The sequence below is a fragment of the Zalophus californianus genome, chromosome 8, assembly GCF_009762305.2.
Source record: "Zalophus californianus isolate mZalCal1 chromosome 8, mZalCal1.pri.v2, whole genome shotgun sequence".
Taxonomy (NCBI): domain Eukaryota; kingdom Metazoa; phylum Chordata; class Mammalia; order Carnivora; family Otariidae; genus Zalophus; species Zalophus californianus.
This window is the reverse complement of record NC_045602.1, coordinates 53,999,897-54,027,761: the sequence shown is the minus strand read 5'-3', so window position 1 is coordinate 54,027,761 and position 27,865 is coordinate 53,999,897. Positions and strand designations below refer to the sequence as shown.

The following is a 27,865-nucleotide window of genomic DNA, read 5'->3' as shown; positions in this document are numbered from 1 at the left end:
AGGTGTGGCGAAGGCCCTCTCCAAGACTACCAGTCTCCCCCAAATCTTCAGGTATCCATCAACCCAGAAATTCTCCAAATCCCATATCCTTTTGGATTTTATGGAGGCTGTATTGCATCTGCATGATTGATCAAATCATTGGCCATTTGTGACTGAACTCAGTCTCCAGCCCCCCACCCCCACCCACACCGCCCGGAGGTCAGTGGTTGGGACTGAAAGTTCTAACCCTGTAATCACTGGGTTGGTTCCACTGTTAATCAGCCCCTATCCTAGGTGTCTTTCCAAAACTTGCCTCATTAACATAACAAAAGATGCCTTTATCTCTCTCATCGCAGCAAATTCCAAGAGTTTCAGAAGCTGGTGCCAGAAAATGGGTGAAAGACCAAAAATATATTTCTTATAGTAAATCACAATGTCACACCTTGGAAAGCAGCACCGTGGTGTTCTAGTCTTTTCGTTCCTAGCCAGCCAGTTTATCTCTTTTCTCTGCACTGTTCTTTCCTAAGGCCCTGGCTGGGAAAAGTTAGATTAATTTTTTCCCAAAAGTTCTGGATGCAATTCCAAGTGTTCCTGATTTAAGTAGAAGAAAAGGAAGGGAGGTGAGCACATCTGGACTTCGAGTGACTTGTCCCTTTTTCTCTAAACCACCCCCTCCCTGAGTTGGAGCGCTCTGTGCTCCCTGGATCCCCACCCTGAAACCAGGTGTCTACCCCACCCCCAGGGAGCCGGCAGGCCACATTGCAAAATGCTGATTGGTCAGAACCTGCTTTGGCCTCTTGCTCTGGAGGCTGGCCTCTCTGTTTTTTTCTCAGTCCACTGCTGGGTACGTAAGCACTGGACTAAAATGTGCATAGTTCTGCTCTGACCAACCTGGTTGTAAGACCCGGGCCAGGTCCCATGTTTTAGGCATCTTTGTGTGTTTGCCAACACTAGGCGTGGAGTATATAAACAGTGGGTTGTTACATGCCTTGGGTTCCTTTTCTTCCTCTTCTTTCTTAAGTTGTCTGCATCCTTTAGAACATGATTTCACAATCTACAGCAGAGTTTGGCCTGTGGGAGTGTGCTATCTCTGTGATTCATTGTTATTCCATGTGTTCTGATTCTTTTTCTCTGGCTAAACTGGACTTTAGGAAGGATGGGGGTTTTTTTCTTTCTTTTTTTCTTTTACTCATTCTCCAAGAAGGATAATTTTTACTTATTTCAGTAATCCCCCTCTCCCCAGATCCCAACACAAGACAGATACTTTTTTTTTTTAAGATTTATTTATTTTATTTGAGAGAGAGGGAGAGAGAGAGAGCACAAGCGTGGGGAGGGGCAGAGGGAGAGAGAAGGAATCTCCAGCACACTCCGCACTGAGTGTGGAGCCTGACACGGGGCTCAATCCCACAACCCTGAAATCATGAGCTGAGCCAAAACTTAAGAGTCGAACACTCAACCGAATGAGCCACACAGGCGCCCCAAGACAGATACTTACTCTTTTACTCAACAAATATTTCTTGAACGTGTGCCAATCACTGTGCTAGCCCTGGGGGTACACCAATGTGAAAAAGATTAAGTCCCCTCTTCCAGGAGCTCACAGTCTAATAGAAGACACAGAAACAAATCGACCCCCAAACCATAATATTACAACTGGGAAGAGTACCATGAAGGAAGAATACATACTGCACAGTGGGGGAAAAAGACTTTGTCAAGAAATTTAGGAAAAGCTTCCCTGAACTAGTGATGATTCAGCTTAAATCTGAAGGGTCAGTAGAGGCTAACGAGGCAGAGGTGGGAGAAGAGGAACAGTATCTCAGCCAGAGGAATAGCACATATGAAGGTCCTATGACAGAAAGGAGAACAGGCTCTGGAGTGAGCGGAAGGTGAAAAGAGTGGACATAGCCTTGCTAAAGATGTTGGTCTTCATCCTAAGGTGGCTTGGATGAGGGTGGTGGTGTCCAAGATGGCAAAAAGTAAGCAGGTGTTCACAACGTTTCAGAGGTCATACTGCCCTGACATGGGAGTGCATTTGACGTGGAAGGAGAATGTGGTGTCTGTCGATCGAGTCCTGGATTCCCAGCCTATGAATGAACGGAGGGACCATTTGGCAGGCGGCATCCCTTTACTCCTCCTGGCCATCCTTCCCGGCTCCCGCCTGTCCCCTCGTGCTGAGAGTCCATTTCAAGTCTCCCGGGCATGTCTGGCAGGGTGGCTGCACTGTTTGTTAAAATCTTCTCAACGGGAGGGGGAAATCATCTTAGTTTACCCCACAACCCACCTCCAAGAGCATTCTCTCTGAAGGCTTGACTGAGCTACATGCAACTCTGAAAGCATTTCCAGAGAAGGGTGGGCTGGCTTCATCAACACTAAGTGAAATCCTGTGTTCCTGCCAGACACTTTGATATATGGAGCAATGCTGGTAAGGGCTTGTGTGGGGGATTTTTTTTTTTTTTTTAACCCACCTCCATTCTATCCCTTGAATGGCAGTTGACAATTAGCTGCTAAGTAAAAGGAGGCACTTCTTTTTATTGCGGGCCCTGACAGCTTTATGTTCACTCTTTAAAAGCCAAGACTCATGTGTGTAAAGGTGAGTGGGGAGGGGAAGTAGTGTGGGAAGGAGGAAGGGAGGGCCAGGGGCAGGTGCCGACAGATCCCGTGATTTCCGTGCTGGAGTCAGACAGAACCTGAGCAGTACTTACAAGCGTGTGTTGATCTGGAAGTGAGAGAGGATGGTTCTTCCAGGCTGGAGAGGAGGGAAGGCCTGAGTCTGGCCCAGCAGAGGCTGTGGTTCCTTGGCCCCCACCATGCCTCATATTCTTAGGATGCCGCGGTGGGACCTGGGCTGTGGCTTTTCTGCCCTGACACTGCTCTCTTGCTGGAATTTCAGGAGGAAAACCCCCAAGCTCCGAAAGAAAGGTATTTCTTCCCTATTTTGTGATTCAATTCTTCTACTAAAAGGCACTCTGCCCAGCTCCCCTTCCCTCTCCTGTGGAGATGGGGACGTTCCTGGACCTGAGCCCCTGGGAAGCAGGTACCAGTGCTGGGTCCCAGGGCCAATGGGAAAGAGGGGACGGGGCGGGGCGGGCCCTTCTGGGGACCGGGGCTGGACCAGAGGCAGGGTGGGGAGGGGCTCTTGTCTTGAACCCCGGAGTGTCTGTATGGTGAGGAAGGGGGTGCTGAGGTTAGAAAGGAGGTGACAGATAATCCTTCCACTTTCACTTCCCCAGAGCAACCGTGTCCTGGGGCTGCCTAGCAAATCTGAGGAGGAAGCTTAGAAGTAAAGGGGGGAGGATGGCCCATAGGCAGAGACTTAGGCAGCCACTTACCCCTTTCTTCTTCCCCTTGAGACTTAGTGATGTCTGAAATTTCACCTAGACAGTTGTATTCCACTGGCTTTAAACAGAGAGATTAAAGTATTGAATTTAGAATCACGGGGTAAATATGATAATGGACAAACTCCTAATCTAAGTCTCAGTTTATCCATCTGTAAAATGGAACAATAATACCTATTTTGTAGGGTTCTTATGAGGACTAAGTGAGAGCACACATGAAATCTTCTAGGGCACTTCTTCATAAAATTAATTAAATGCATTAGTAATTAGAATTATTACATTATATATTATAATTAATCAATTAAGGTTTGTACCCATTAAGATGGCAATGCCTCTATTAATAGTGGCTGGTCCAAAGTGAGGAGCAGTTCTGAGTGGATGACTGGCTGGTAAGGGCAGGAAGAGCAGGGGCAATCGTTCCTTGAAGGAGTGGGTGCAGCCTGGGAGGCGGGGGAGCCTGGGGTGGAGAATGGTCTTCACGTGCCTCCCACCCTGCTGTCTGCTGTCTTCCTCGTTCCCTAGTTTCCTTGGGGGTCTAGGCTCTTTCATATCCACCCAGGATCAAAGGGTGGTGATCAGGACTGAGAAGTCAGAGGTGCAACTCAGGCCTGGGTCTTTGGAGTTCCGGGAAGAATTCCTACTCCAAACTCCTCGTATGTGATCGGAGATGGAGAGTGACAAAGCCTGATGGAAACAAACTAAAGAAAACCAAGATGCTCTTTCTCTCCTGTTGGTCTTGCGGTCTCTACAGCCTGCAGTGGCCTTGTCTTGTTGGAGGGAAGAGCTCTGACTGATTTCTAGGCAGGCGGTGTGCAGTTCAGTGTCTTTGTCGTACGGGTAATACGAAACAGTGGGGGTGCTAAGAAACACACGAGGAGGAGGGAAGGCAGGCCCAGGACACTCCAACATTTAGAGGACAAGGAGAAAAAGAGGAATCGTCCGAGGAGGCTGAGGCAGTGTGGCCCGTGAGATAAATCAAGAACCAAGCGGGAGTGCCAAAAGCCATGCGAAACATGTCTCAAGAAGGAGCCATTTGCTCTGTCACATGGTGCTGATAGGGCAGCTGAGAGGAAGACTGAGAATTTGACTCCTCAGTTTTAAAAATGTAAAGGCCATTGATCTCTTTGACAAGAGCAAGTTTGGAGAAGTGCTGATCAGAGTACTTTCAGGAGAGAAGGGGCGGAGGACAAGAGGAATGGGAGACGGCTGGTGACGGCTCTTCGAGGACCGGTCCGTCATGTGCCAGACTCCGTGCCAGGAAATAAAAATAGACGGTGAACCAGACGGGCTGTCTGCCTTTGAGGAGCCCACAGTCCGGTAGAAGAGAGTCACGTTTAAAACTAAAGCTACGTGAGAAGTGGTAGGATAGAGATATCTACAGGGAGCTCTGTGAGGGCAGAGGAAGGAGACACCAGTTCCCTCTGAGGAGAAGACAGTTGTAACTTCTGCTGCTGGAAAATCAGGTTCCCAGGTGGGCAGAGGGAGGAAGGGTATTAGCTCCAGACTTCTCAAAAGCAAAGACCTTTTTTCATTCATTTTATCAAAATCTCCATCTACCAAAGAGGCTGGCCCACAGCAGATGCTCAGTTTGTGCTTGCTGACTGATTGTGTGAATTCCAGTGGAAGGAGTTTACAAGAAACAGAGTTGCAAAAGAAACCATCACAATAACTTTGACAGTAGCAGCAAGGACAGAGAAGAGAGATGGTTTAATTTAGAAAGTGCTGATCAGTTTGGAGGGAAAGAGAGGGTGTTGCAGATAATCCTAACACTCACACTTTAGCTAATGAGGTTTGTTGAGTTCAGGTACCTTGTGTTGATGGTTTTCTGTTCTCCGTGCCTAGGAAAATGCCTGATGCTTGACTGCTTGAGTGACTGAATGCTATTGCCTGGTAAGAAGGCTACAGGATAAGCAGTGATTTGGGAGTGTTTGGGGTGGGCCGAGGATGAGATTGGAGAAGACACTGGGAGTACGGCCATTAGATATTGGATGGGAAAGGATAGGTAGATAGATAGATAGATAGATAGATAGATAGATAGATAGATAGATGGATGATAGATGGATCTGGACCAGACATGTGGATTTACAAGTTACCAGTTTGTAGGTGGTATCCAAATGTATGGAATCATAAGACCTTTGCCAAAGAGAATGTCTAGAGGGAGGAGACAGCGGAGTTTGAATGCCCGGAAGTGACACACTGAAGGAGCAGGTGGAGGAAGGAGCACAGCAAAAGCCTGCAGAGGAGCCGGCAGGGAGATGGGACTAGAATGAGAGCAGATGGTTTTGTCATCACGTAGGGAGAAAGTCTTGATGAGGAAGGAGAATCAACAGTATCAAGAGTCTCCAGGGAAGACCAGCAGGGTGTGGAATGAACATAGGCCGTGTCTGGCCATTAGGAGGGCACTGGAAATTTTATTGAGTGGATTGGATGGAAAGATGCAGGCTGATGAAACCAGACTGGGATGGGTTGAGAGGCTGGTAAGTGAAGAAGCAGAGCCGGTGAGGATGGAAGCAGCCTTGTTCTTTTATGAGTATACTGATGAAGAGAAGGAAGGCAAGTAGTGGTCATTTGAGAGCTGGGGCAGGAAGTTATTGTTTCATAAATTGGCTGACTTAGACTCACTTGGGCTCTTTCGTTCAAAAAAAGAAAAATTAAAGATACAAAAGGGATGGAGTGAAGTCCCGGAGAGGTGGGAAAGGATGGAACCCACAGGCTGAAAAAACAACATCTTAGAGGAAAGCACAGGGTCCTTTCCTTCCTCTGAGAGCAGACAGACAGACAGAGGAGGAGGGACCAGAAAGGCAGGGACTGGGGATGAGGGAGTCATCATGATGTCCTCCACTTTAGGAAGAGAAGGGAAAGAGGAGCCAAGGTCATCTGCTGAGTCAGAGAAGGGAAGGAGTGTGAGTGCAAGGTGAGTGGGGAAGATTTGGAACCAAGGTTTTACAGAGATTGGGAATATAAACTCCCATGATATGGAATGCTGTGTTCCCTGGGAGCTCTGGGTGACAGGTGAAGGGGTGGGGAGGGTACTGGGAGTCAGCAGAGCTGAGATGATGGAAGAGAGAGGAGGGCTGGGAAGTGGGTTGACTGGTGAGAACGGCATCGCAGTGACTGACTGTGGGACTGGGAGGGATAGAGGATGAGCACAGGCTGAGGCTGGGAGGCTGGGATGGGGAGAAAAATTATATGGCACTTGCTACCCAGAGGGTTGTAAGAAGGAGCTGGATTCCAGGTCACCTGCAAAACGGAACATCTGCCTCTGGACCTCAGGAATGGAGCTCCCATTTGACAGCTCTGACATTTCCACATATATCCCCACGTTGTGTTTGGGATATGGTTCTCTGTCAGGATCTGGGGGGGGCCCCTTGAACCTGAGTTTCAGCTGCTCTGAAACACATCTGCCTCCCCCTTTGCGGTGCCCCTCAAGGGATTTTTACAAATGCCATGTGGTCTATGTTTTAAGTCAGATTATTTCAGTCATTTCCTTCCATATCTGTTCAGCTCCTTTCACAGATATATAGGAGCCAAATTCTATACTGCTGTTGACATCCTCTAATTGTTTCTCATTATATTGCACGTTGTCATTTCATTTCCATAATTCGAGTGTAAGTTTATTGAAAGCAGGAACCATGTCCTATGTTCTCTTGTCTGTATTATTCATTCCACACGGCCTGCTGCTGGCACTCAATAAATGCTAGTGTGGAGCTGAATTCTTCACTGAGGAGAGCTCTACTAGTATTTAAAGAAATGCCATAGTAATCATTAACCATGGAAAGCACTTGCTTAAAGATGAAATAATAAGTAATTCAGCAAAACCTACTGACTATCTACCTTGTATCAGGCCCTATGCTGAATACTGGGGATGAAAAGAGAGCATCCCCATGTTTCCAGCATTGGGGAACCTAGTCATGCAGAGGGTGTGGGTACGTACACATAATTACCGTACAGTGTCAAAAGGGATTGGGATATTTGAGAAGGAATATAGGCACACAAAGTAGGGACAGAATCTCTCAGGCTGGGGTCAAGGAAAGCTTGGCAGACGTGATGATATTTGAGTCAGCCAAGGAAGACAAATAGAATTCCAGCAGACAAGGAAGGAGAGATGAACAGACTGGGCAACGAGAAGACCATCCAAGGGCATGAAGACTGGCGAGAGCTGTGGGTTTTGGGAACATCAAGGTGAGGCGCCTTTGGGGGCGTGACCTGAAGTCACACTAGAGACGTAGGTGGGGGTCAGACCGAATGCCAGCCCAAGCAATGCCAGCCCCAACTTTCAAACTTTAGCCACAGAAATATTCAGTTGAACAGTCTCACTGAAATGGATTAAGTCAAACAGACACCAGCCCAGTGGGTTTGGATGGGAGTAGGGAGTACAGGGGCCCTGCCCCCACCCCATGCTCAGCTCCTCCTAGAATCACTGCCCTCACTTCCCAGCACCTGATGTGATGAGGGAGGGGCTGCAGAGGAAGCCCCTAGGACTTTGAGGGGTAATTTGGAAAATGCTAATGTGACAATTGGGGAAGAAGTGGATGACTATTAAGAACAGGGTTGGGGGGCGGGGGAGTGTGCTTAGGTAAATTGGAGGCGGTTTAGAGAAGTAAGCAGCAGGAGAGCTTTGAACATGTCAGAAGAGAACAGACCACAGATGTGAGAGGTGAGAGAGTAGTCTAGCCTGGCTTAGGGCAGTGGGTGGGAGTGCAGAGGATGTGGTAGATTCAAGAACTCAGTACAACTCTTTATAGGGGTAATCCGCATTAGTTAGAGACTGGAAACAGGGGACCCACCAGAGAGAGAACCATGGGGAAAACCAAAGGACTTTGGGAAGCAGTGTCCTGGCAATTGAAATGGTCGGTGTAGCAGAGTCCTAATTATGAGAGAGGGAAAATCAGGCAGGACAGAGCTGAAGCCATGACCTGTCTCTGAGCCTCCAGGAACCAAAGGGCCTGGGGTCCTGGTGGGAGAATGGGTAGCCAATGATTGTCCTGATTTAAAAACTAACCTTGTTATACCACTGGGGTGGGGAAATTATAGAGCCAAGTACAGACAGGGTTGGGTTAGAGCTGGTCCACACATGCTTTGCTGGAGGCAGTGTAATTTGGAAAAATATTTTTGGACAACAATTTGCATACCACTGAGTCATAAAAATGTTCAAACCACTTGACCTAGTAATTCTACATATGGGAATTTGCCCTAAGGAAATAGTTCAAAAGAGTGAAAAGCCTATGTCCACCCATCCAAATGTTAATTAATTAATTAAGCAATTAATTAGAAATTATACATTGCACCAAATACATTCCAGGAACTCTGCTAGGTGGATAATCATGTTCACTGTGGCAATTTTAAAAATAGTAAAACATATGGGGCGCCTGGGTGGCTCGGTTAGTTGGGCAACGGACTCTGGATTTAGGCTCAGGTCATGATCCCAGGGTCCTGGGATCCAGCCTCGCATTGTCGGGCTCCTCACTCAGCAGGGAATCTGCTTGAGGATTCTCCCTCTCCCTCTGCTCCTCTTCCTGCTCACGCTCTCTCTCTCTCTAATAAATAAATAAATCTTTAAAAAAAGTAGTAAAACATAGTAAACAACCTAAATTATTAAAAATGCCTCAATGGTTTAATACAGTTTGAGATATCCGTGTGATAGACTGTTATATTTTGATGCTATATGACACAAGCAGAATTCAAAACAGCCTGCTTGCTGCTGTGGTTAAGAGCACATTCTCTTGAGTTGACTGCCTGGGCTTGAATTCTGACTACCATGGCCTGCCACCCGACCTTGGCAAGTTCACTAGTGCCTCTAAGGCTCCGTGTATTTAGTAGTAAGGTGAGTATAACAATTCTGCTACCTCGTGGGGTTGCCGTTGAGATGAAATGAGAACAGGTGTGCAAAGTGCTTAGCACAATTTCTAGCCCACAACAGGTACTCTGTAAAAATGAGTTGTTATTTTTTTTAACATTTTATTTTTTTTAAACTTTATTTGTTTATTTGACAGGGAGCGCACATGAGAGGGGGGAGGGTCAGAGGGAGAAGCAGATTCCCTGCTCAGCAGGGAGCCCGATGTGGGACTCGATCCCGGGACTCCAGGATCATGACCTGAGCCGAAGGCAGTCGCTTAACCAACTGAGCCACCCAGGCGCCCATGAGTTGTTATTTTAAATATGTAAAAATGTGGGTCGAGAGAAAAAGACTGACAGAGACCGCCCCAAATGTATAGCCCCAGGAGATATTATGGGTGACTTGTCTCCTCCCTTTTGTCTGGTATCATTGCACCAAAACTTTTGGGGTTACAGGCAACACAGACAAATCTAGATAGAGGCAAAGCACTTTGACCTATCAGTTCATCCAGTGGAAGTCAGAGTGATGAGCAGGTCCTGTTTTTCTCTTCCCAGCCGTGTTTGGCCAGCGTTTGGATGAGACTGTGGCCTATGAGCAGAAATTTGGCCCCCACCTGGTGCCCATCCTGGTGGAGAAGTGTGCAGAGTTCATCCTCCAGCACGGCCTGAATGAAGAGGGCATCTTCCGACTGCCTGGGCAGGACAACCTGGTGAAGCAGCTCAGAGATGCTTTTGATGCCGGGGAGCGGCCCTCCTTTGACAGGTACCCTGTCCTCACCATGCCCTCCCCCTGCCTCACTTGGGTGGGAGAACCTCTCTCTACCAGCTGAACTATAGGACTCGCACAGATGCTTCCAAAGTCCTGGTTTGCCATAAAGAGAGCCTTTTGTTTTGCTGGTCACTTACATGAGGAATGGTGTGAACTTGAAGCAGGGCCTCGCTGATGTAGGGTTAGGGTTAGTGCCGTGGCAGGAGGGGAGGAAGATGGGACCTAGCTCAAGGCCCACACTGCCAGGCCCACGAGGACTGTGGAGGAGCTGAGCTGGCTGTACGAACAGACTCAGTGTGGTAGCAAACGTACCATATCTATGCCCAAGGGCTCCAGTGTTCTCCCTCAGCTTTCCAGAAATGGCCAGAACCAGGACTTCTTGTTAGTTTGGGAGACCACAGTAGCATCCACCTCTGAACTTAGTTCTGAGCCTTTTTGGAGAGAGTACATACATACTGATGTCTTAGCAGTCTGGCGTCCCCCCAATGCCTCCCCTGTGGAGGTTGCCCAGGTTTGGTTGGGGCATACCAGCTGTAGTGACATTTCTTCTCACCATCGCCAACCCACCCCACCCCCTCCAGCTACCCAGCCGAGGTTTTCTGTTTTGCCACAGTCACCTATTATAGCCTCCACCCCGATGTTGGACATTCTCCGCCTACAGTGCAATATTCACCCTGGTTGCCTGTGTGTGCTTGTCCTGCTGGCAAGAGAGAGCCATTGTTCTTTCCAAATCAGCAGCCCATAAATCAAGATTTGGTGAGACAGGCCTCAACTCTATCCAGTTTGCAAAGGTTGAAATTCTCCAAGAGGTTATTTAGGACCTAGGAACAGGGCTGATCCTGGCAAAATCATGAACAGCTAAGTGCCATGAACTCCCTCTCCCCATCATCCACCTCAGTCACCAGCAATGCCCATTCTCCCTCTGCAGCATCTCTGATACCATCTGTTTTCTCCATTCTCACAGCCACTGCCTGAGTTTGGACCACCGCATGTCTGTCTTGGCTGTTGGCATGCAGTAGGTTAACTTACCAAGGGTGCTGTATTTTTACAGGAAAGCAATGGGTGGAGTTGTTACTGGAACTACAGCAGGTTATGGGCATCAAATTTACGGACCTCTCAGCAGCACTATAAATTGCATTTTATTATCAGGCACCTGTTCAATTAAGCTTACCACCTGTGTATTCAGTTTTCTTCTTATGTTTTTAATTAGCTTTGAGTTGATCAAAAGATACAGGCAGGTTGTTGCTAAAGCGATATGAACAGTCAGCCAGGAGGAAGAAAAGTGATTGCAGGGGTTTGTCAGATACTTGCCCTGGGCTTGATTTTATGTACCTATAAAGTCAGCCTGGGTGGTGGAGTCATAGTCTTTGATTCCTGTGAAATATTTGGAGCTGGAAGAAGGAAAGTTACACAGCTTGTCATGACCTCTCTACCCCGCCCTAAGAAGTAGAATTTACACACCTAGAAATAGGAGGGGTTACCTGGGGCTCTTGAGAGTCCTCACAGGGCCAATTCTGGATCTACATAATCCTTGTGGGTACTCATCTAGACCTATGTTGGTCATATGTGTGGTTTGAGATCTCCCAAATTGTCTCACTGGAATGAAGAGAAACAAAGGAGTTTTTATTTGGTAGATTCTAGTGCAGCTATATCTGATTCTCATTAAACATATACATGTAAATTTTAAAATCTCTTTGTGGAGTTTCTGCTGGGCTGGATACGATCCGCCACAAAACTAACACACTTCTGATACCTATATTTCTGTGAGAAACATACAGATGTGCCACATTTTAAGGTCCGTGCTACCAGGGAAGGATTGGCAGAACCATCGGTGGTGCCTGGGCTAATCTCTGGTGGATCAGGTGTTTAACTCAGAAGTCACCTGGCTCCTGACTTGTCTTTAGTTCTTGACTTAAAAAAAATCATTTAAAGGTGGTTCATTGGGTTGAAGGAATAGCAAACTCAGGAAAAATCATGCTGGAAATTTAGACTGCAACAGTGACGACTGATTTGGCCATGTTACAATGGGGGCGCAGATATTAAACTAAAAATTTACAGAAATAATTCTATAATTTCCATCGTGTTAAGTGCTAAAGTGGAAAACTAGATGGTACTATGAGAACTTAAAACAGGTGCCTCTTTTTAAAAAGGTTTATTTATTTATTAGAGAGGGGAGGGGCAGGGGAAGAGAGAGTCTTAAGCAGACTCTGCATTGAGCCCAACCCAGGGCTTGATCTCACAGCCCTGAGATCACAACCTAAGCCAAAACCAGGAGTGGGATGCTTAACGGACAGCACCACCCAGGTGCCCTAGAATAGGAGCCTTTTGACATAGTCTGGTGGATTTAGGGAGACCCCTAAGAAGAAATGACATTTACGCTCAGACACATTAAGCAGGCATGAGGAGTTAGCCAGGACAAGCAGCATTATCTTCCCCTGGTAAAATGAATCAGGAAGCTTTCTCTGGTTTTAAATGTTCCAGGATGATTTACATAGGTAAGTGTGTTCTTTGGTTATAACTTTGAAGCATCTACACTATATCAGTGGTTATAACCCTTTCTTTTTTCTAACGTTGGATATTTTTGCTGTCGTTTCTTCTGATTGAACTATCTAGTAGTTTGTGGGTTTTGTTGTTGTCATTTATCTTCAAAAGATTATGCTTTTTTTTTTTTTAATGTATCATTGATACTTTCTTATTTCAAATTGTTGTTGGCAACATTCATTGCTTGGATGTATTTTGTGTGTTGGGGGCTGTGCCAGGCAGGGGACAGTACATCAGAGACTGGAACCCTGGAGGCAGGAGGCCAGATAGGAAGCTGGGGCAGGATCCTGGCAAAAGGCCATTACCTACTGAAATAGAGCAGTGAAGGGGTTTGGGGAGTGTAACTGGATGTGGAGTAAAGGAGAGGCCCTGGATTCGGGCTAAGACCATAGAGAGGGTTGCAGTGCTGGGGCATGAGGAGGAGCCACTCTGGGACTTTAGGAGAATGTGGGTCAGCAGGTTGTCGTTCTGCCATTTTCTTGGGAACTTCTCACGTATTTTGACAAGAGGTCTTTGCCCAGGAATATTTTTAGGCAGTGACCCAGCAGGGAAGGCTTTTCCAGAATGCCCACCTTAAGTGAATGGTTCCCACCCCTAATTTCCTGAGGCAACAATGCAGCACAGTCAGGCTCTATGCCAGTTCGCGTTCTCATTTTGAGGCCAAGCGCTCACAGGCTGCAAAGGGGGGCCTTTTCAGGAGACAGCTCCAACCACTGGCTATCAAAAACAAACAAAAAAACTTACTCGGGACATCAAGACAGAGCTTTACAGTCAAGTCCTGATGCCTCCAATGCCTCCCGCCTGCTCCTTCTTCCCAAACTGACCCCTGCTGTCCCTTCTCCAGGAAGCTCTTCTACCAGCCAATTCTATATTCCCCATCCCTGAAACCAAGGAGACACTCACATGGTCTGAACCTCTTACCACATCATAGCTTTCCAAAATAACTACCTGGACATTTGCTTAAGAATACTCATTTTTTTTCTATGAAGTAAATAAAATTAAAGTAAATAATTTCTTCACTAATGAACTTCAAGCATATGGTAGATTCAGACTTATTTTCTCTCATAGCACTGCAGAAGAAATGCCAGGGGTCAGCAGACTTTGATGAAGGGCCACATGTGAAATTTTGAGGCTTTGCAGGCCCAGATGGTTTCTGCTGCATCTACTCAGCTCTGCTCTTAGCACAAAATATGGCACAAAATCAGCCAAAGTCAATGCAAAAACAAATGAGCATGACTATATTCCTGTAACACTGTGTGGATGCTGAAATTCAAATTTCATATTTCACAGGGCATGAAATAGGCTTCTTTTGAGTTTTGTTCCCAACCATTTAAAACCATAAAGTCCATCCTTAGCTCAGAGGCTGTACAAATACAGGCATTGGGCCGGATTTGACTCCTGGGCCATGGTTTGCCTACTCCTGCTGTAAGCTGGAGAAGCTGAACTGAAAAACATGAGCCTCCTTCTTAGGTGAACAGGCAGTCATCTGAATGCCATCTCTGTCTGCTGCAAGGCCTCTGCTTCCCACCCTCCAGGCTGATACCTGTGCTCCCTCCCCATGCTGTAACTCCTTGCCACTCTTCAGATCTTGTCCCCTATGACTCTGCACTGGATGTCCCTCTTTTTCATACTTCCATACAGTCCCAGGTCCTGGGCTTTCTTGTCATGGTACTAACCTCACAATATTGTAATGACTTGGTAACCTGTGAATGTGCACAGCTCTGTGGCTCAGTGTATCCCTCAGGTTCACTGCTGAAATCACAGTGCTTGACAGAGTATCTTCCACCTAGTAGGTTCTCTCAATGCTTACTGACTGAATGCGTGATTGTGCAAATATGTGAATGAATCCCAGAAATGTTCTAAGCTCTCTGAGGATTTAAAGAGATCATGGGCCATAAGGTACAAATGAGTTATCACATGAAAAATTAGAGACTGAGTAGAAAATGCAAAACTGTGAGGCACCAAGTGACTGGGATAAAAAAGAAAGAGATGAAGACAAAAATAAGTTAATAGGATTAATGAAAAGGTAGACCTTGAACTTACCTTTGAGGTAGTCGGTGTAAGAGATAAAGGAAGAAGTGTTGGGGGTCATTTTTCTAGAATATTAGCAAAGGTGGTGTGTTTGGATACATCTTTATCAGACTCTACTCCTTTGCAAAACTCCCTTTGGGAACCTGGGATTCTATTCAATGGATCACCAGGGGGGAGGTGAGGAGTGCTCTGGAGTTTCACTTTCAAAGAACATTGCTTATTTTTTTTTTTTTGCAGAGAGACAGACGTGCACACAGTGGCCTCCCTGTTAAAGCTCTATCTCCGAGACCTCCCGGAGCCTGTGGTTCCCTGGAACCAGTATGAGGGGTTCCTGCTCTGCGGGCAGCTCATGAATGCAGATGAGGCAAAGGTTTGTATCTCATTTGAGTTAGTCGTCCTGTTTTGGAAGAAGGTGTTGGTTATTGAACACTATTCTTGTAGGCAAGCAACAGCGGGTCAGGGAACCCATACCCTTGAGAGAGATACTGTGTCAAACTGGAACTTTGTCAGCAATAAAAGGCCATTGAAGCCAATCATAGAGACAGCCTTGCTGGGATGTGACAATCCAATGCAGAATTGACTATCTTGAATTTACCCAAGTCACTTTAAAATTAATATGCGAAAGAGGAAGCTTCCGAGAAGGGTATCAAGCAATATGGCCTTGCTGAGGTCCCCATGGGAAACAAGGGCAGGTTGACCAACCTGGAGGTCAGGTGAGAGGTGAGAATGTTCTAGTTCCATGGTGAATGTGTGTCAGGCACGGGAATTCAAGGAATGCATGTGCCAGAGAAAGGAAAGACAAGGAGATTTCTTTGTTCTTTTCAGCTGCAGCTGCTTATGGGGCTGGGGTCCGCTGCGCAGCATGCTTGTTAGAGCGCACACACGTTCGCCTGCAGGATTTGTGATCTTATGTAAATTCTTTCCTGAAAGGTCTTACAGTCAAACAGTCACCACGCGGGAGTCATGTTAATTAAACAAACCAACCAACAAAAGAAACCAGGAAAACCCATCTAGCAACAGTGAAACCTTCATGGTTTTTAACCAGGATTTGCAAAACCAAATGCCCGAGGAATACGTTTATGTTATACTGCTAATAATTGGGGTCTAACTCCCCACTTTGGGGGGGTTAGTTCTTAGCACTACTGTGTGAAAGCTCTCTTTGGAAATGTGGTGCACAGAAAAGCCTACAGTGAAGACCTGGATTTAACTTTGATTTTGCCTTTAGGCAAATTAAGCATTTTCTACAAAAGTTTACTTACTTAGAGCAACAGAACATTCTATAATGGTGGAACTGGTATATAGTTGCATTAGTCAATATGATAACCACTAACCACACATGGCTATTGGGCACTTGAAATGTGGCTAGATCAGCTAAAGAACCAAATTCCTAATTTTATTTTATTTTCTTATTTAAATAGTCACATATGTCAAGTAGCTGTTGTACTGGACAGCACAAACTGAGACAAATTTCGTAATAACATCTGCTGTACTTAGGATTGTTTTGAGGACAAGGGATATGAGGTAGGTGAGTGATATTTTTAAATTATTGGTTTAAGGAGAGGTTTATTCTCTATTTTAGAATTTATTACATAGTATACCCCCAGAAAATAATAATTTTGTATATAGAGTTATCATTTTTAAACAAAAGAGCAATAGTACCCTAGACCTGGTAGAAAGCGTAGCCTGTGAGAGCTTCTCTCCTGACTCAGGGCAAAGAGCCTCACCATTTAAGTGGATCCTGGTACAAGAAAAACAGTGATTTTGTATTTCAACATCAGGAAATGAAAGGGATGATACAGATGCAGCTAACATGCTGGAGCTAGTGTAGCTATTTTCGGACACAAAAGTTAGGTTACATGATCTCATATAGATCTTCCTCAGCAACAAAAGGCAAATGAAGCCAGTCATGGTGGCAGCCTTCTTGGGATGTAACAATCCAATGAAGAATGGGACTATAATCAAATACCTCAAGCCACTTTAAACTTAGTAGCTGAGTGCATGATTTTGGGCAGGATTTATGAATTTTTTTTGTGGGGGTTGAGACAAGGACATGACAAGTCTTAATTAATATAGGCATATCAGCTCATCCTTGTGAACGTAATAACACCTTATGGAATGAGGTTTAAAAGTTGGCTAGAAAGACCAGTGTTTCAGGCAACCTCTCAGCCCCCAGCAGCAGGGAAAGCAAAGGAGGTATACGGATGCAGATCTGACAATAAGACTCCCACCCCTGAACTTCCCCACTTTGGACCTGCCTCTCCCAACTTGCCTCCATCTCAACATATCTCGAGTTTCTAACCTATGGTAATGCCTCTAGGGTCTGTAGTGATTGCCGATAACATCATGACTGTAAAATCTGGGCAGGGCAGAGGGGCTGCAGCCTCCCTCGTTGGTGAAAATGTGGCAGGGGTGGTAGCTGGGAGCCGTGAGTCTACAGCAGCCTTTGCGAAGAATTGACTAGTTAAACTGAAGAGGAGGGAATCCCAGTATGAAGCGGGCATTCTGGATACAGAGGGTATGCACCAAGTCACTGCATGCAGGCTGACAGGCCACAGGGTGCATAGGAGGACCTGCTCAGGGTTGAGGGAGCCTGTGCGTCTCATGTAAACTGATGCGTTTTTACAATCATGATGTTATCGGCAATCGCTACAGACCCTAGAGGCAGCTGCACGTGAAAGGAACTAAGAAAAACTCTCTGTCCTTCCCCTCCCTGGCACATGCATTCCTTGTATGAAGGTCTCATGGAGCTAGAACATTCTGACCTTTACCTGCCCTCCACCCCCTGGATTAGTCAGCCTGTCCTGTGTCCCAGCAGGTCTTAGCAAGGCGTTATTGCTTAAAACCCTTCTTAGAAGCTTCTTTCTTCTCTCAATACTGATATTTTTCTTCTTTTGGGGTATTCGGTTTTATTTATTCATTTTTAAAGATTTTATTCACTTATTTGACGGAGACACAGTGAGAGAGGGAACACAAGTGGGGGGAGTGGGAGAGGGAGAAGCAGGCTTCCCGCTGAGCAGGGAGCCCGATGTGGGGCTCGATCCCAGGACCCTGGCATCATGACCTGAGCCGAAGGCAGATGCTTAACGACTGAGCCACCCAGGCGCCCCTTGGAGTATTTGGTTTTAAATACCAAATGGCTTGGGGTATTTGCTTATGATCCAGTTCTTTACTGGAGTGTTACATCTCAAGCATTCACTAAGCAAACAATGATTGTATGAATTGTCAAATCATCCTTGCCTTAGAGTAGCTCTGAGTTGGGGAAGAGGGTATGATTAGAGACAAAAAAATGTCCTGTAAAAAAAACACGTGAGCCTCTCCATGCTATTTTTTTTGCAGCTTCCTGTGAATTTCTAATTATTGCAAAGTAAAAAGCTTTTCAAAAAATCACAAAAACCATGGGAACAGGAGTGACTGCCCGTGCTGCTTCTGCACGGATTCACCAATTATGTTCCCCCTGTTCCAGAGTCTCATTGCCAGCGAGGGATGTTTACGGTGTTCAAATCTCTTCCCAGGCTCAGCAGGAGTTGGGGAAGCAGCTGTCCATCCTTCCTCGAGACAACTATAGCCTCCTGAGTTACATATGCAGGTAAGAGTCCCCCAGCATCAGTTTCCAGCCGTATCAGAAAAAAGCCCCCAATTAGAGTAGAAAAGAGTGTCTCTGTGAACTCAGAGCTTCTGGTCCAGACCTTGGGAAGGTCAGCTGTATTTACGCAGCACTGCAGAGGTTCCCTTTATCCACAAGATGATTTAAAGGATCCACTCAGAGTCTGATTTGGCATGCAAAGTGAACATGCTTCCTCCTTCAGGCCTGCCCCTGTGCTGCCCGGAATCCTGGGACATGCAGTAGCACCCAGAATCCTTATAATGTTTCTAGAATTATCTCCCATCTTCCTGACTCTGGGGCCATAACTTTGTGCCCTGGAGACATTCATGGCAACACATAGCATGTAGATTAACCCAGGTCTGTCTGAGCTGGGAGCCTGGATCTCCATGCCAGACAGAGCTGAAATTTATCTTCTTTTTAAAAAATAAATTGTTGTAGTATCCAGGTTATAAAAGTGATACATGCTTGATTTGGAAACCAGGAAAATACAACATACTATAAATAAGAAATAAAAATAATATACAATGTCCTCACTCAGCAAAAATCACTCTTACTGCTTGGGGATGTTTCCTTCTGGATGTTTTTCTTTCTATGAAAGATCTTTACATACATCAATATAAATATTCGGGAACAATTTTTTGTATATATTTGTATCCTGCTGGTTTTGACTTAATATTATATTGTGAGCATTTCCCTATGTCATAAAATAGGATTATAGATGACTCTGTAATATTCCATAATGTTTCCTCATTTGAAAACACCACCATTTATTTGATAATTTCTATGTATTTGGAATTTTAAGTTGCTTCAACCTATCCATTTAAAAATGGTTTTTGGAGAAGGTATTTAGAAAGTTCTTTGCCGATATTTTCAGTTTTTGTTTTGTTTTGTTTTGTTTTAATAAGGAGGCTGAGAGCTTCATGCCTCCAATGGGTGCAATTATAGTAAAAATTCATTGCTAGTTGTTGAGCACCCACTGAGAATTTGAGATACTTGGTGCTGTAATCAGAGGATGAGAGCAAAGAGGCATTGTGGGTTCCCCTCTGTGACATCTCCTCAAGATAACGTTTCCATCTCTGGAAACTTGGGTGGGATGAGTGCTGAGAGCCTGAGAGATAAGCCTATAAAGTCAGAATGAGGGGTAGTCTCGTACCCATTTGCGTCCTTCTAGTGTCCTCTTTAGCTCCCTGAATGAGATCCTACCTCCTGCTGATGGGGCACCCCACCCCAAGCCCCCACACCACCCCTAGCAGCTGGGCAGATCCCTCCTGGTTTCTCTTCCCCCTTGATCTTGAATCTCTCAGGGTGAAGTTAAACTCACGTGGGCTGAGCACACTGGTTCCATTCCTGAGACTAGAAAGAAGGAGATGGGATCCATCTCTGAGATCTCAGGGGTACCTGGAAGTGCTTCCTTCTGGCAACTTCCTATTTCCTACTATGGGATTTTCTGGTTGCCCACAGGTTCCTGCATGAAATCCAGCTCAACTGCGGTGTTAACAAGATGAGCGTGGATAACCTGGCTACCGTGATTGGTGTGAATCTCATCAGGTCGAAGGTCGAAGACCCTGCTGTGATCATGAGAGGTACAGCTGGTCCTGTGGGGAAGGAAGGTGCAGAGGAAGTGACAACAGTTACCTAGCTACCAAAGTGTGCTGCAATTTGCCAAGCATTTTCAATTGATTACCTTGCCCCAACTGTGAAATAGCCCTGTGAAAGGAGCAGGGCAGAAATTATGTCCATTTTCCAGATCACAGCAGAGCAGAGAGGTTAAAAATTGACCCAGTGGTCACACAGTACAATAGGCTAGCACAAAAACAGTATTTCTTAGTCTTTTATGACTTTTAAATACCCTTAACCAGAGAAAACAAGTTTACAAGAAAGTAGAGAAAGCAAGTTTGATTTTATAAGACAACTCACAAAAAAAAGACTACTGGTAAAGTTGTGTCGAAAGGCTTCTGTGGCTGTGTCTTGGTTCAGTGAGCAAAAGTCCTGGCGTAGAGTACTGATGTCTGCCGTGGATTTGGGAAGGCAGTATGGCTGTCACGTATTTACTATGTGTGCAATAAGAGATCAGATGACATATCGAGGACCACAACAGGGGAGAAAGATGTCTTCATTTTCTCTACTATTATATTGCTTATTTTCTGATCAAAGACTGACCCACAGGACCGTATAGGCTGAAAATAACCCTCTTTCACCCCACTCCCATATCGTTCTTCTATCCCTTCTCTTTCACCACAATCTCCTACCCTTAGAAGGGTCCCATGAGGAGCAAAATGAGGTCTTTTGGGCCCTGTGGTTTTAGAGCCAAGTTTAGAGACATCCCACAGGTGGAGACCCTGAGGGCTGCCTGCCTCCTGCCATGGTCCAGGTCTACAGATCTCTTTCTTCTTTCAGGGACTCCTCAAATCCAAAGAGTGATGACCATGATGATCAGAGACCATGAAGTTCTCTTCCCCAAGTCCAAGGATGCCCCCCTTTCGCCCCCTGCTCAGAAAAATGACCCTAAGAAACCTCCAGTAGCTCGAAGCTCTGTGGGCTGGGATGCCACTGAAGACCCTCCAATTTCTAGGACAGACAGCTTCAGTAACATGGTAAGGTGCAGAGAACCTTCTTCCTTCCATCTGACTCTTCCTTTAGTCCAAGTCATTCCATGTAAAAGCTGGTCTAGGGTGGCAGTTTGAGGAGTTTTAGATGATGCCATGACAGTGGGGCACAGATGGTACAGACCCATTTGAATGCATCTTGAAAGCCTGGCCTCTTTCTAAATCTAGTGTCTGTTGGCATCCTGGAGGTGGGGTTAGTGACATGTATGCCAGTCTCCTAATGACTGAGCAGTGGGAGTCCTCACTAAAGCCCACTCTAAAAGGGAAGCCTTGCCAAACACAGTCCAGGAAAGTTCAGTAGGGGAAATTATATATCACATTGTAAGTGTTTTAGCGAGAGTTGTTGAAAATTCGGGGTGAAAGTCCAGAGAGAACTGGTTTCCTGCTGACCCATGAAACGTGATTTCTTTCTCAGAGTATGTGATGTGTTCATGTAATATTTCTCATTCCCTGATAAGCTGTCTCAGCAATGTCACCCTCCTCATTTGTACTGAAGGGTTGGGGCTCACGTTCCCAATGTCAAAAAACTCTGCAACCTCTGAAATGTAGACTAGTTGAGGCCAATAATTTACAAGGCTCAAATATCTTTATATATTTATAGAGACAAATATTTTAAAAAAACCATGAACTTTGTGTAGCAGCTTGATTCTTTATGTGTGCCCAAGAGATGAATTTAAAGTTTCTGGTTGACCCAGTAATGTAAGTTTTCTATAGGACTGTTAATCCTGAGGATGATTAAGAAAGTATTGAAAAAAAGGTAGGTAGTGGTAGTGGTTATGATTCTTCTTAGGTGATGCCTGTACATGATGCATTTTGCCAACACTCTCAAATATTTAGAAATGCTTATACTTCACGTAATGAAATCCTATTAGCGGTCCTTGGAAGTAGACATTGTTAGGCTTATTCGACAGGTTTCTGCTATTTATTGTAACAGTGTGGGCAGCTATGGGTAGGCACTGTTCTGGGAAACTTAAGTAGGTCACTTCCGGGGTCCTCACCATAACTATGTAGGGCAGACTTTGTCATCCACATCTTATCTTTCAGGAGCAGAGTCTCAGGGAGGTTGACCAGCTGGCCCAAGGTGGCAGCACTAGAATGTTACAGAACGGGATTTAGTTCTAGTTCTCACTTTGAGACCCGGTGCTTCTGACTCTGGTGGGGTTGTGGAAGTAAGTGATTAGCTAGAGCGATTGGAAGGAGAGCCTGAGCCTTGATTTTCTGATTTTAGGACTCATTCTTTTTCTTCTTTTTTTTTCTTTTTAATTTAATTTAAAAATATATGTACACGGTTCACTTGCCATTTGCAATGACGTGGTTGGAACTGGAGGGTATTACGCTGAGCGAAATAAGTCAATCAGAGAAAGGCATGTATCATATGACCTCACTGATATGAGGAATTCTTAATCTCAGGAAACAAACTGAGGGTTGCTGGAGTGGTGGGGGGGTGGGAGAGATGGGGTGGCTGGGTGGTAGACAGTGGGGAGGGCATGTGCTGTGGTGAGCGCTGTGAAGTGTGCAAGACTGTTGAATCACAGATCTGTACCTCTGAAGCAAATAATACATTATATGTTAAAAAAAAGAAGAAGAAGATAGCAGGAGGGGAAGAATGAAGGGGGGGAAATCAGAGCGGGAGACGAACCATGAGAGACGATGGACTCTGAGAAACAAACTGAGGGTTCTAGAGGGGAGGGGGGTGGGGGGATGGCTTAGCCTGGTGATGGGTACTAAAGAGGGCACGTTCTGCGTGGAGCACTGGGTGTTATGCACAAACAATGAATCATGGCACACTACATCAAAAACTAATGATGTAATGTATGGTGATTAACATAACATAATAAAAAATATATATATACATGGTTCAAAGAAAATTAAAATGACAAAAAGATATACATGGAGAAATCCTGCTCCCTCTGCTATCTCCATTCACCCCATCCTTCCCCGCCTTTATTAGTTTCGTACTTATTCTTCCAGTGTTACTTTATGCAAATATAAACAGATATGAATGTAAATCATTTACTTCTTTTTTATGCAAATATAACATATTCTCTTGCTCTCTCTTTACACACACATACACACACAAGCATGCACACGCATGTTACTCTTTATCTTCCATTTTTCCACTTAAGAGTACATCCTGGAGACCTTTTTATGTCAATACGTGGACAGGCCCCTCAGATGACCAGATTATTTTCATTCCTTTGTACAACAAACAAGTCTGCAATGAATAACCTTGACCACGCTTCATTTTGTACTCAGGTAGATGTATTTCTGGGATAAATTCCCAGAATTGGGATTACTGAATCAGAGGGTAAGTAGATTTGTGTGTAATTTTTATTAAAATTGTCAAATAGAGGTTGTGCCATTTTGTACTTCCACCAGCAATGCACGAAAGAGCCTGTTTCCTTACAGTTTCACTAGCAAAATGTGTTTTCAAATTTGGGGAGGTGTCTTATCTGAAAGGTGAAAACTGATATTTCACTAATTTTTTTTTTTTTTTTTAGAGAGAGAGAGAGAGAGCACATGAGTGTGTATGTGAGAGGGGGTGTGGGGGCAGAGGGAGAGGGAGAGAGAATCTTAAGCTGAGCACGGAGCCCAAGGTGGGGCTTGATCTCACGACCCTGAGCTCATGACCTGAGCCAAAATCAAGAGTCGGACACTTAACCGACTGAGCCACCCAGGTGCCCTGATATTTCAGTAATTTTAATTTTGATTTGGGTTTCTTTAATAATGAGAGAAGCTGAACATCTTTTCTTATGCGTAAGGGCTTCTTGCATTTTTCTTTTCCTCTGTGGACTGTCTGATCCTGTCCTTTATCCATATTTCTGTTGGTCTTTTTCTTCTCAATTTGTATGAACTTTATATAGGAGTAGCTTGTTGTCTGTGATATGTATTGCAAATATTTTTGCTAGTTTGTCATTTCTTTTTTGCTTTTGTATATGGTGATATCTTTGTTTTATTTTTGTTCTTTTTAATTTGGGGCGGTCATGGAAACCCATGTAGATTGAATTTATCAGACTTGTATTTTATGGCTTTTGGATTTTGACTTCTAGTTAGACAGGCCTCCTTGTCCTAAAGCCATGAAAGAATCCTAGTTTAAGACTCTCTTATAACTAATACACAATTAATTTTTAGAGCATGAGTTAGTTCCTTTTCAGTGCAATAACCTTGTGGGGTGCCTGGGTGGCTCAGTCGTTAAGCGTCTGCCTTCAGCTCAGGTCATGATCCCAGGGTCCAGGGATCGAGCCCCGCATCGGGCTCCCTCCTCGGGGGGGGGAAGCCTGCTTCTCCCTCTCCCACTCCCCCTGCTTGTGTTCCTGCTCTCGCTGTCTCTGTTTCTGTCAGATGAATAAATAAAACCTTAAAAAAAAATAAAAGTGCAATAACCTTGTGGAAAAACACCACACAGATGATCAATAATGTGATGAATTAGGAGATGGTCTTCTAATTAAGAGTTTCAGGGGTGTGCAGCCAGGAGACACTTTCTTTCAATTTGCTAACCCTTATCCTGGGGACCTGACACATGGGAAAAACCCACGTGACATCGATGGCCATTTCTTTCTAGACCAGCGACTCGGACACAACCAGCCCCACTGGACAACGGCCGAGTGATGGGTGTCTGGAGGAGAGCAGTAAAACCCCCAGGGAAAAGGTAGGTGATTGGAAGCTGCAGTCACGAAAAAGGACTCAGACACTCCCTAATCGGAAATGCTTCTTGACGTCAGTGTTTCAAGGTGCCAACAGCAGCAAAGTGGAGATCTTTAAAAATGAGTTCTGGTCACCTTCGGAGGTAAAGGCCGAGGAAGGGCACAGGAGAACGATGTCTCAAGGTGTGCCTCACTGTCCCGACTCCCAGCGGACTTCCACCTATGACAATGTCCCTGCCCCGCCCGGGGCCCCCGGGGAGGAGGCAGCTACCGTCTCTTCCCATGCCTGTGACTCCAAGAGAGAAACTCTTGCCAGCCCTAACTCTGAAACCGGGCATGGAAAAAAGAACTCTGGAGAAGAGGAACTTGAATCCTTGCAGAGGGTGGTCCAGGAGCTGCGAAAGGAAATAGAGACACAGAAGCAAACATATGAGGAACAGATTAAAACGTAAGTCACCTGCAGAGGGGCCTCGGGCAGTCACTCGGCTTCCATTTTCAGAAGCAGCAGGGATTGTTCTCTGCCAACGAAGTGATATTAGAAACCTTGAGTTTAGAGAATACAGTAATCTATAGCAGTTGGGCTTAATTGAAGAAAAGGGTAAAGGGAATGATGAGATGACTACATTAGTGAAAACTCTTAAGTTTTGGGTTAAACTCATGAAAAGTGAAGTATGCAGCTTATGCAGCTTAAGCAACTATTTCCAAATAGTGGTTCTTTAAGGGTCGACATGATCTAAAAATTAAGAGGAACTTGAAATTTTTTTCATATTAATGTGATTCATCCCTTCTGAAAATATTTATTGAGCACATACTGTGTGGCACACACTCTCCCAGCTGTTGAGGAATAGCACGGAACAAAACAGACAAAAGTCCTTGTGCTTATAAAACTTTCCTTCTCTCAGGAACAGACAGACAATATGTATAAGTAATTAAAATATATGCTATGTCAGATGGTGGAGTGTGCTACGGGGAAGATAAAGCAGGGCAGGAGGTTGGGGGGGGGTCCAGGAAGGGGGTTCCTATGTTAAATAGGGGGGTCAGGAAGGCTTCACTGAGATGGTGGCGTTAAAGCAAGGGCCTGAAGAGAAGAGGGAATAAATCAGGCCCACCTACGGGGGAAGAGCAGGCCAGGTAGGGAGAAGCAAAGGTGCAGGTCTGGTATGTTCATGCACAGGAGGAGTGGTGGTGAGCTGGCGCAGCGGGGAACAGCTGACAGGAGAGAGGGCAGACGAAGGCAGGAGGCCATGCCAGCCACCTTAAAGCCTGTGTGAGACAAAGCTTCTAGCCAGATCTACTTGACTAAAGCTTCACCAAATCACTGGCTTCCCGATGAGCAAGGGAAGGCCAATACGGAGGCTATTGCCACAATTTTCATGCACATCCCTAAGGTGCTTGGACACAATGTGCTCTCTTGGGTAGATAAACTATTTTCTTGAAATCTTTTTCACACCACTGACTTTTCATGAGTGTAAAGCTCAATCCAGCTTAGCCCATATGAACTACATCACTAATGACGTAAAATGTGAACTAGTGGGGTTCTCAAATTATGGGTACTTTTTCAGTCCATTAAGACTCAGGTACGTGAAAGGGAGACTTTTGTGAGCCCTCATTCTTTGTTTCCTACGTAGAGGGCTGCCCGTCTAAAAGCAAAATGTAGATCCTTTGTCTAAGAACCTGAAATCAATCATTTGTAGGACTGCAACCCTCATGTGCCATCTTGTCTGTGATGGAAGCAGCCCCAGAGAAGTTTCCCACTGTACTCTCATGTGAATATCATTGACAGGTTAGGGAAAGATCCAGCTGCCACGGAGGGGCCATTCCTCCTGAAGGGAACCAAGTCCTCTGAATTCACCCATCAAAGGGATCCTCTGTCCTCAACAGTGAGAGGAGAATTAACAGTCCATAGCGCCTGCTCTGAGCTTCATGTTTCAGACACACCTTCTCATGTAATCCCCCACAGCAATGCTGTAACATAGATAATATCCCCATTTTACAGAAGAAATGGGGGCTCGGGAAGTATAAAAAGATTCCTCAGGAGGCACACAAACATCAGTAGGGCTGAGATTTGAACCTGGGTCAGTCACGCTCCTGAGCCCACCCAGATTCTACCTCTCACTGGAATCAGTCGTCTGAATCTAGATGTAGTCTCTCAGTTGGGATTTCTCCTAAAGCAAGATGGAAGCAAGAGTAAATTTGGAGAAGAACTGGATTTGTAATGAGAGGGTCAGAAGGAATGAGACTAATTTAGCTGTAGGAAGAGATAGGCAGGGGGAGGCAAGGCTCCAAGAAGGGGCTGTTACCTGGAGAATGGTCCAAAGCCCCTGAAGAAGCCAGGCTGGGCTCGAATGGGAGCTCAAGTTTCTAAAAAAAAAAAAAAGGCCCCTCTGGCACCACCTCACAGAATGAAATTCTTTTTTTTCCTTTTTTTATTGTTATGTTAATCACCATACATTACATCATTAGTTTTTGATGTAGTGTTCCATGATTCATTGTTTGTGCATACAGAGTGAAATTCTGAAGCAAATTTCCAATCACACAATCTCCCCACAGTCCTGAAATTTCCTCTTTGGGCTTAAAAATGGCATTGTACTCTCATCCCTAGGAGTTAATTCAGCATAACCTGACAGAGCAGGGAGCACCTGGGACTAGACTAAGATTTGGGCCAGTAACAGGGAAACTTCTGGGAATTCAGAAACCCAACAGATTCTTTTTTTTTTTTTTAAAGATTTTATTTATTTATTTGACAGAGAGAGACACAGCGAGAGAGGGAACACAAGCAGGGGGAGTGGGAGAGGGAGAAGCAGGCTTCCGGCGGAGCAGGGAGCACGATGCTGGGATTCCCAGGACCCTGGGATCATGACCTGAGCTGAAGGCAGCCGCTTAATGACTGAGCCACCCAGGTGCCCCCCAACAGATTCTTCACCTGGAGCAGATTCGCAAGTGAGGGTGGGGCTGCCAGGGCCCCTGCTCCCAAAGGGCAGTTCAAACTTCTCCAAATCTCTACCCCTAGAGGGCCTTAATAAGAGAAGGCACTGGTACTCTCCCTGGAAGCAGGATGTGCAGGAACTCGTGTGTGCAAAGGTTTTGGGAATCTGGATATGGGGCTTCAGCGGTCAATCAACATTTCTGTTGAGCAGGACATGTGCAAGGTGCTGTGGAGGTGAAAATATAGATAGATAGATGATAGATAGATAGATAGATAGATAGATAGATAGATAGATAGATAGATAGATAGATAGATAGATAGATTGTGGTGAAAATATAGATAGATGATAGATAGATAGATAGATAGATAGATAGATAGATAGATAGATAGATAGATAGATTAGAGGTGGTTCCTTCTTTCAAAGACTTTATTTATCTGATGGAAGATAAAAAACATAGAACAACATGAAAAATAACAACACAAAAGATGTTATAAGATCATGTTAAATGACAAAAGAGGGGCTCAGACATGCCCTGGGATTTCAGGTTTACTGGGAAGTCTGCGTGTGGGGGGGCATGTGGGGGGGGTTGGAAGTTGG

At 45.3% G+C, this 27,865-nt stretch overlaps 1 protein-coding gene across 5 annotated transcripts in view; it reads left to right on the top strand.

Annotated features, from left to right (window-relative positions):
* Positions 1-27,865, top strand: part of ARHGAP25 (Rho GTPase activating protein 25) — an 89,423-nt gene that overhangs the window by 56,760 nt on the left and 4,798 nt on the right. For all 5 annotated transcript variants that reach the window (XM_027620895.2, XM_027620890.2, XM_027620892.2 and 2 more), the window contains 6 exons: positions 9,702-9,909; positions 14,725-14,857; positions 18,000-18,073; positions 19,553-19,674; positions 20,489-20,685; positions 24,260-24,789. In XM_027620895.2, coding sequence (XP_027476696.1) covers positions 9,702-9,909; positions 14,725-14,857; positions 18,000-18,073; positions 19,553-19,674; positions 20,489-20,685; positions 24,260-24,789 — 1,264 coding nt within the window. The remainder of the gene's footprint in view (positions 1-9,701; positions 9,910-14,724; positions 14,858-17,999; positions 18,074-19,552; positions 19,675-20,488; positions 20,686-24,259; positions 24,790-27,865) is intronic.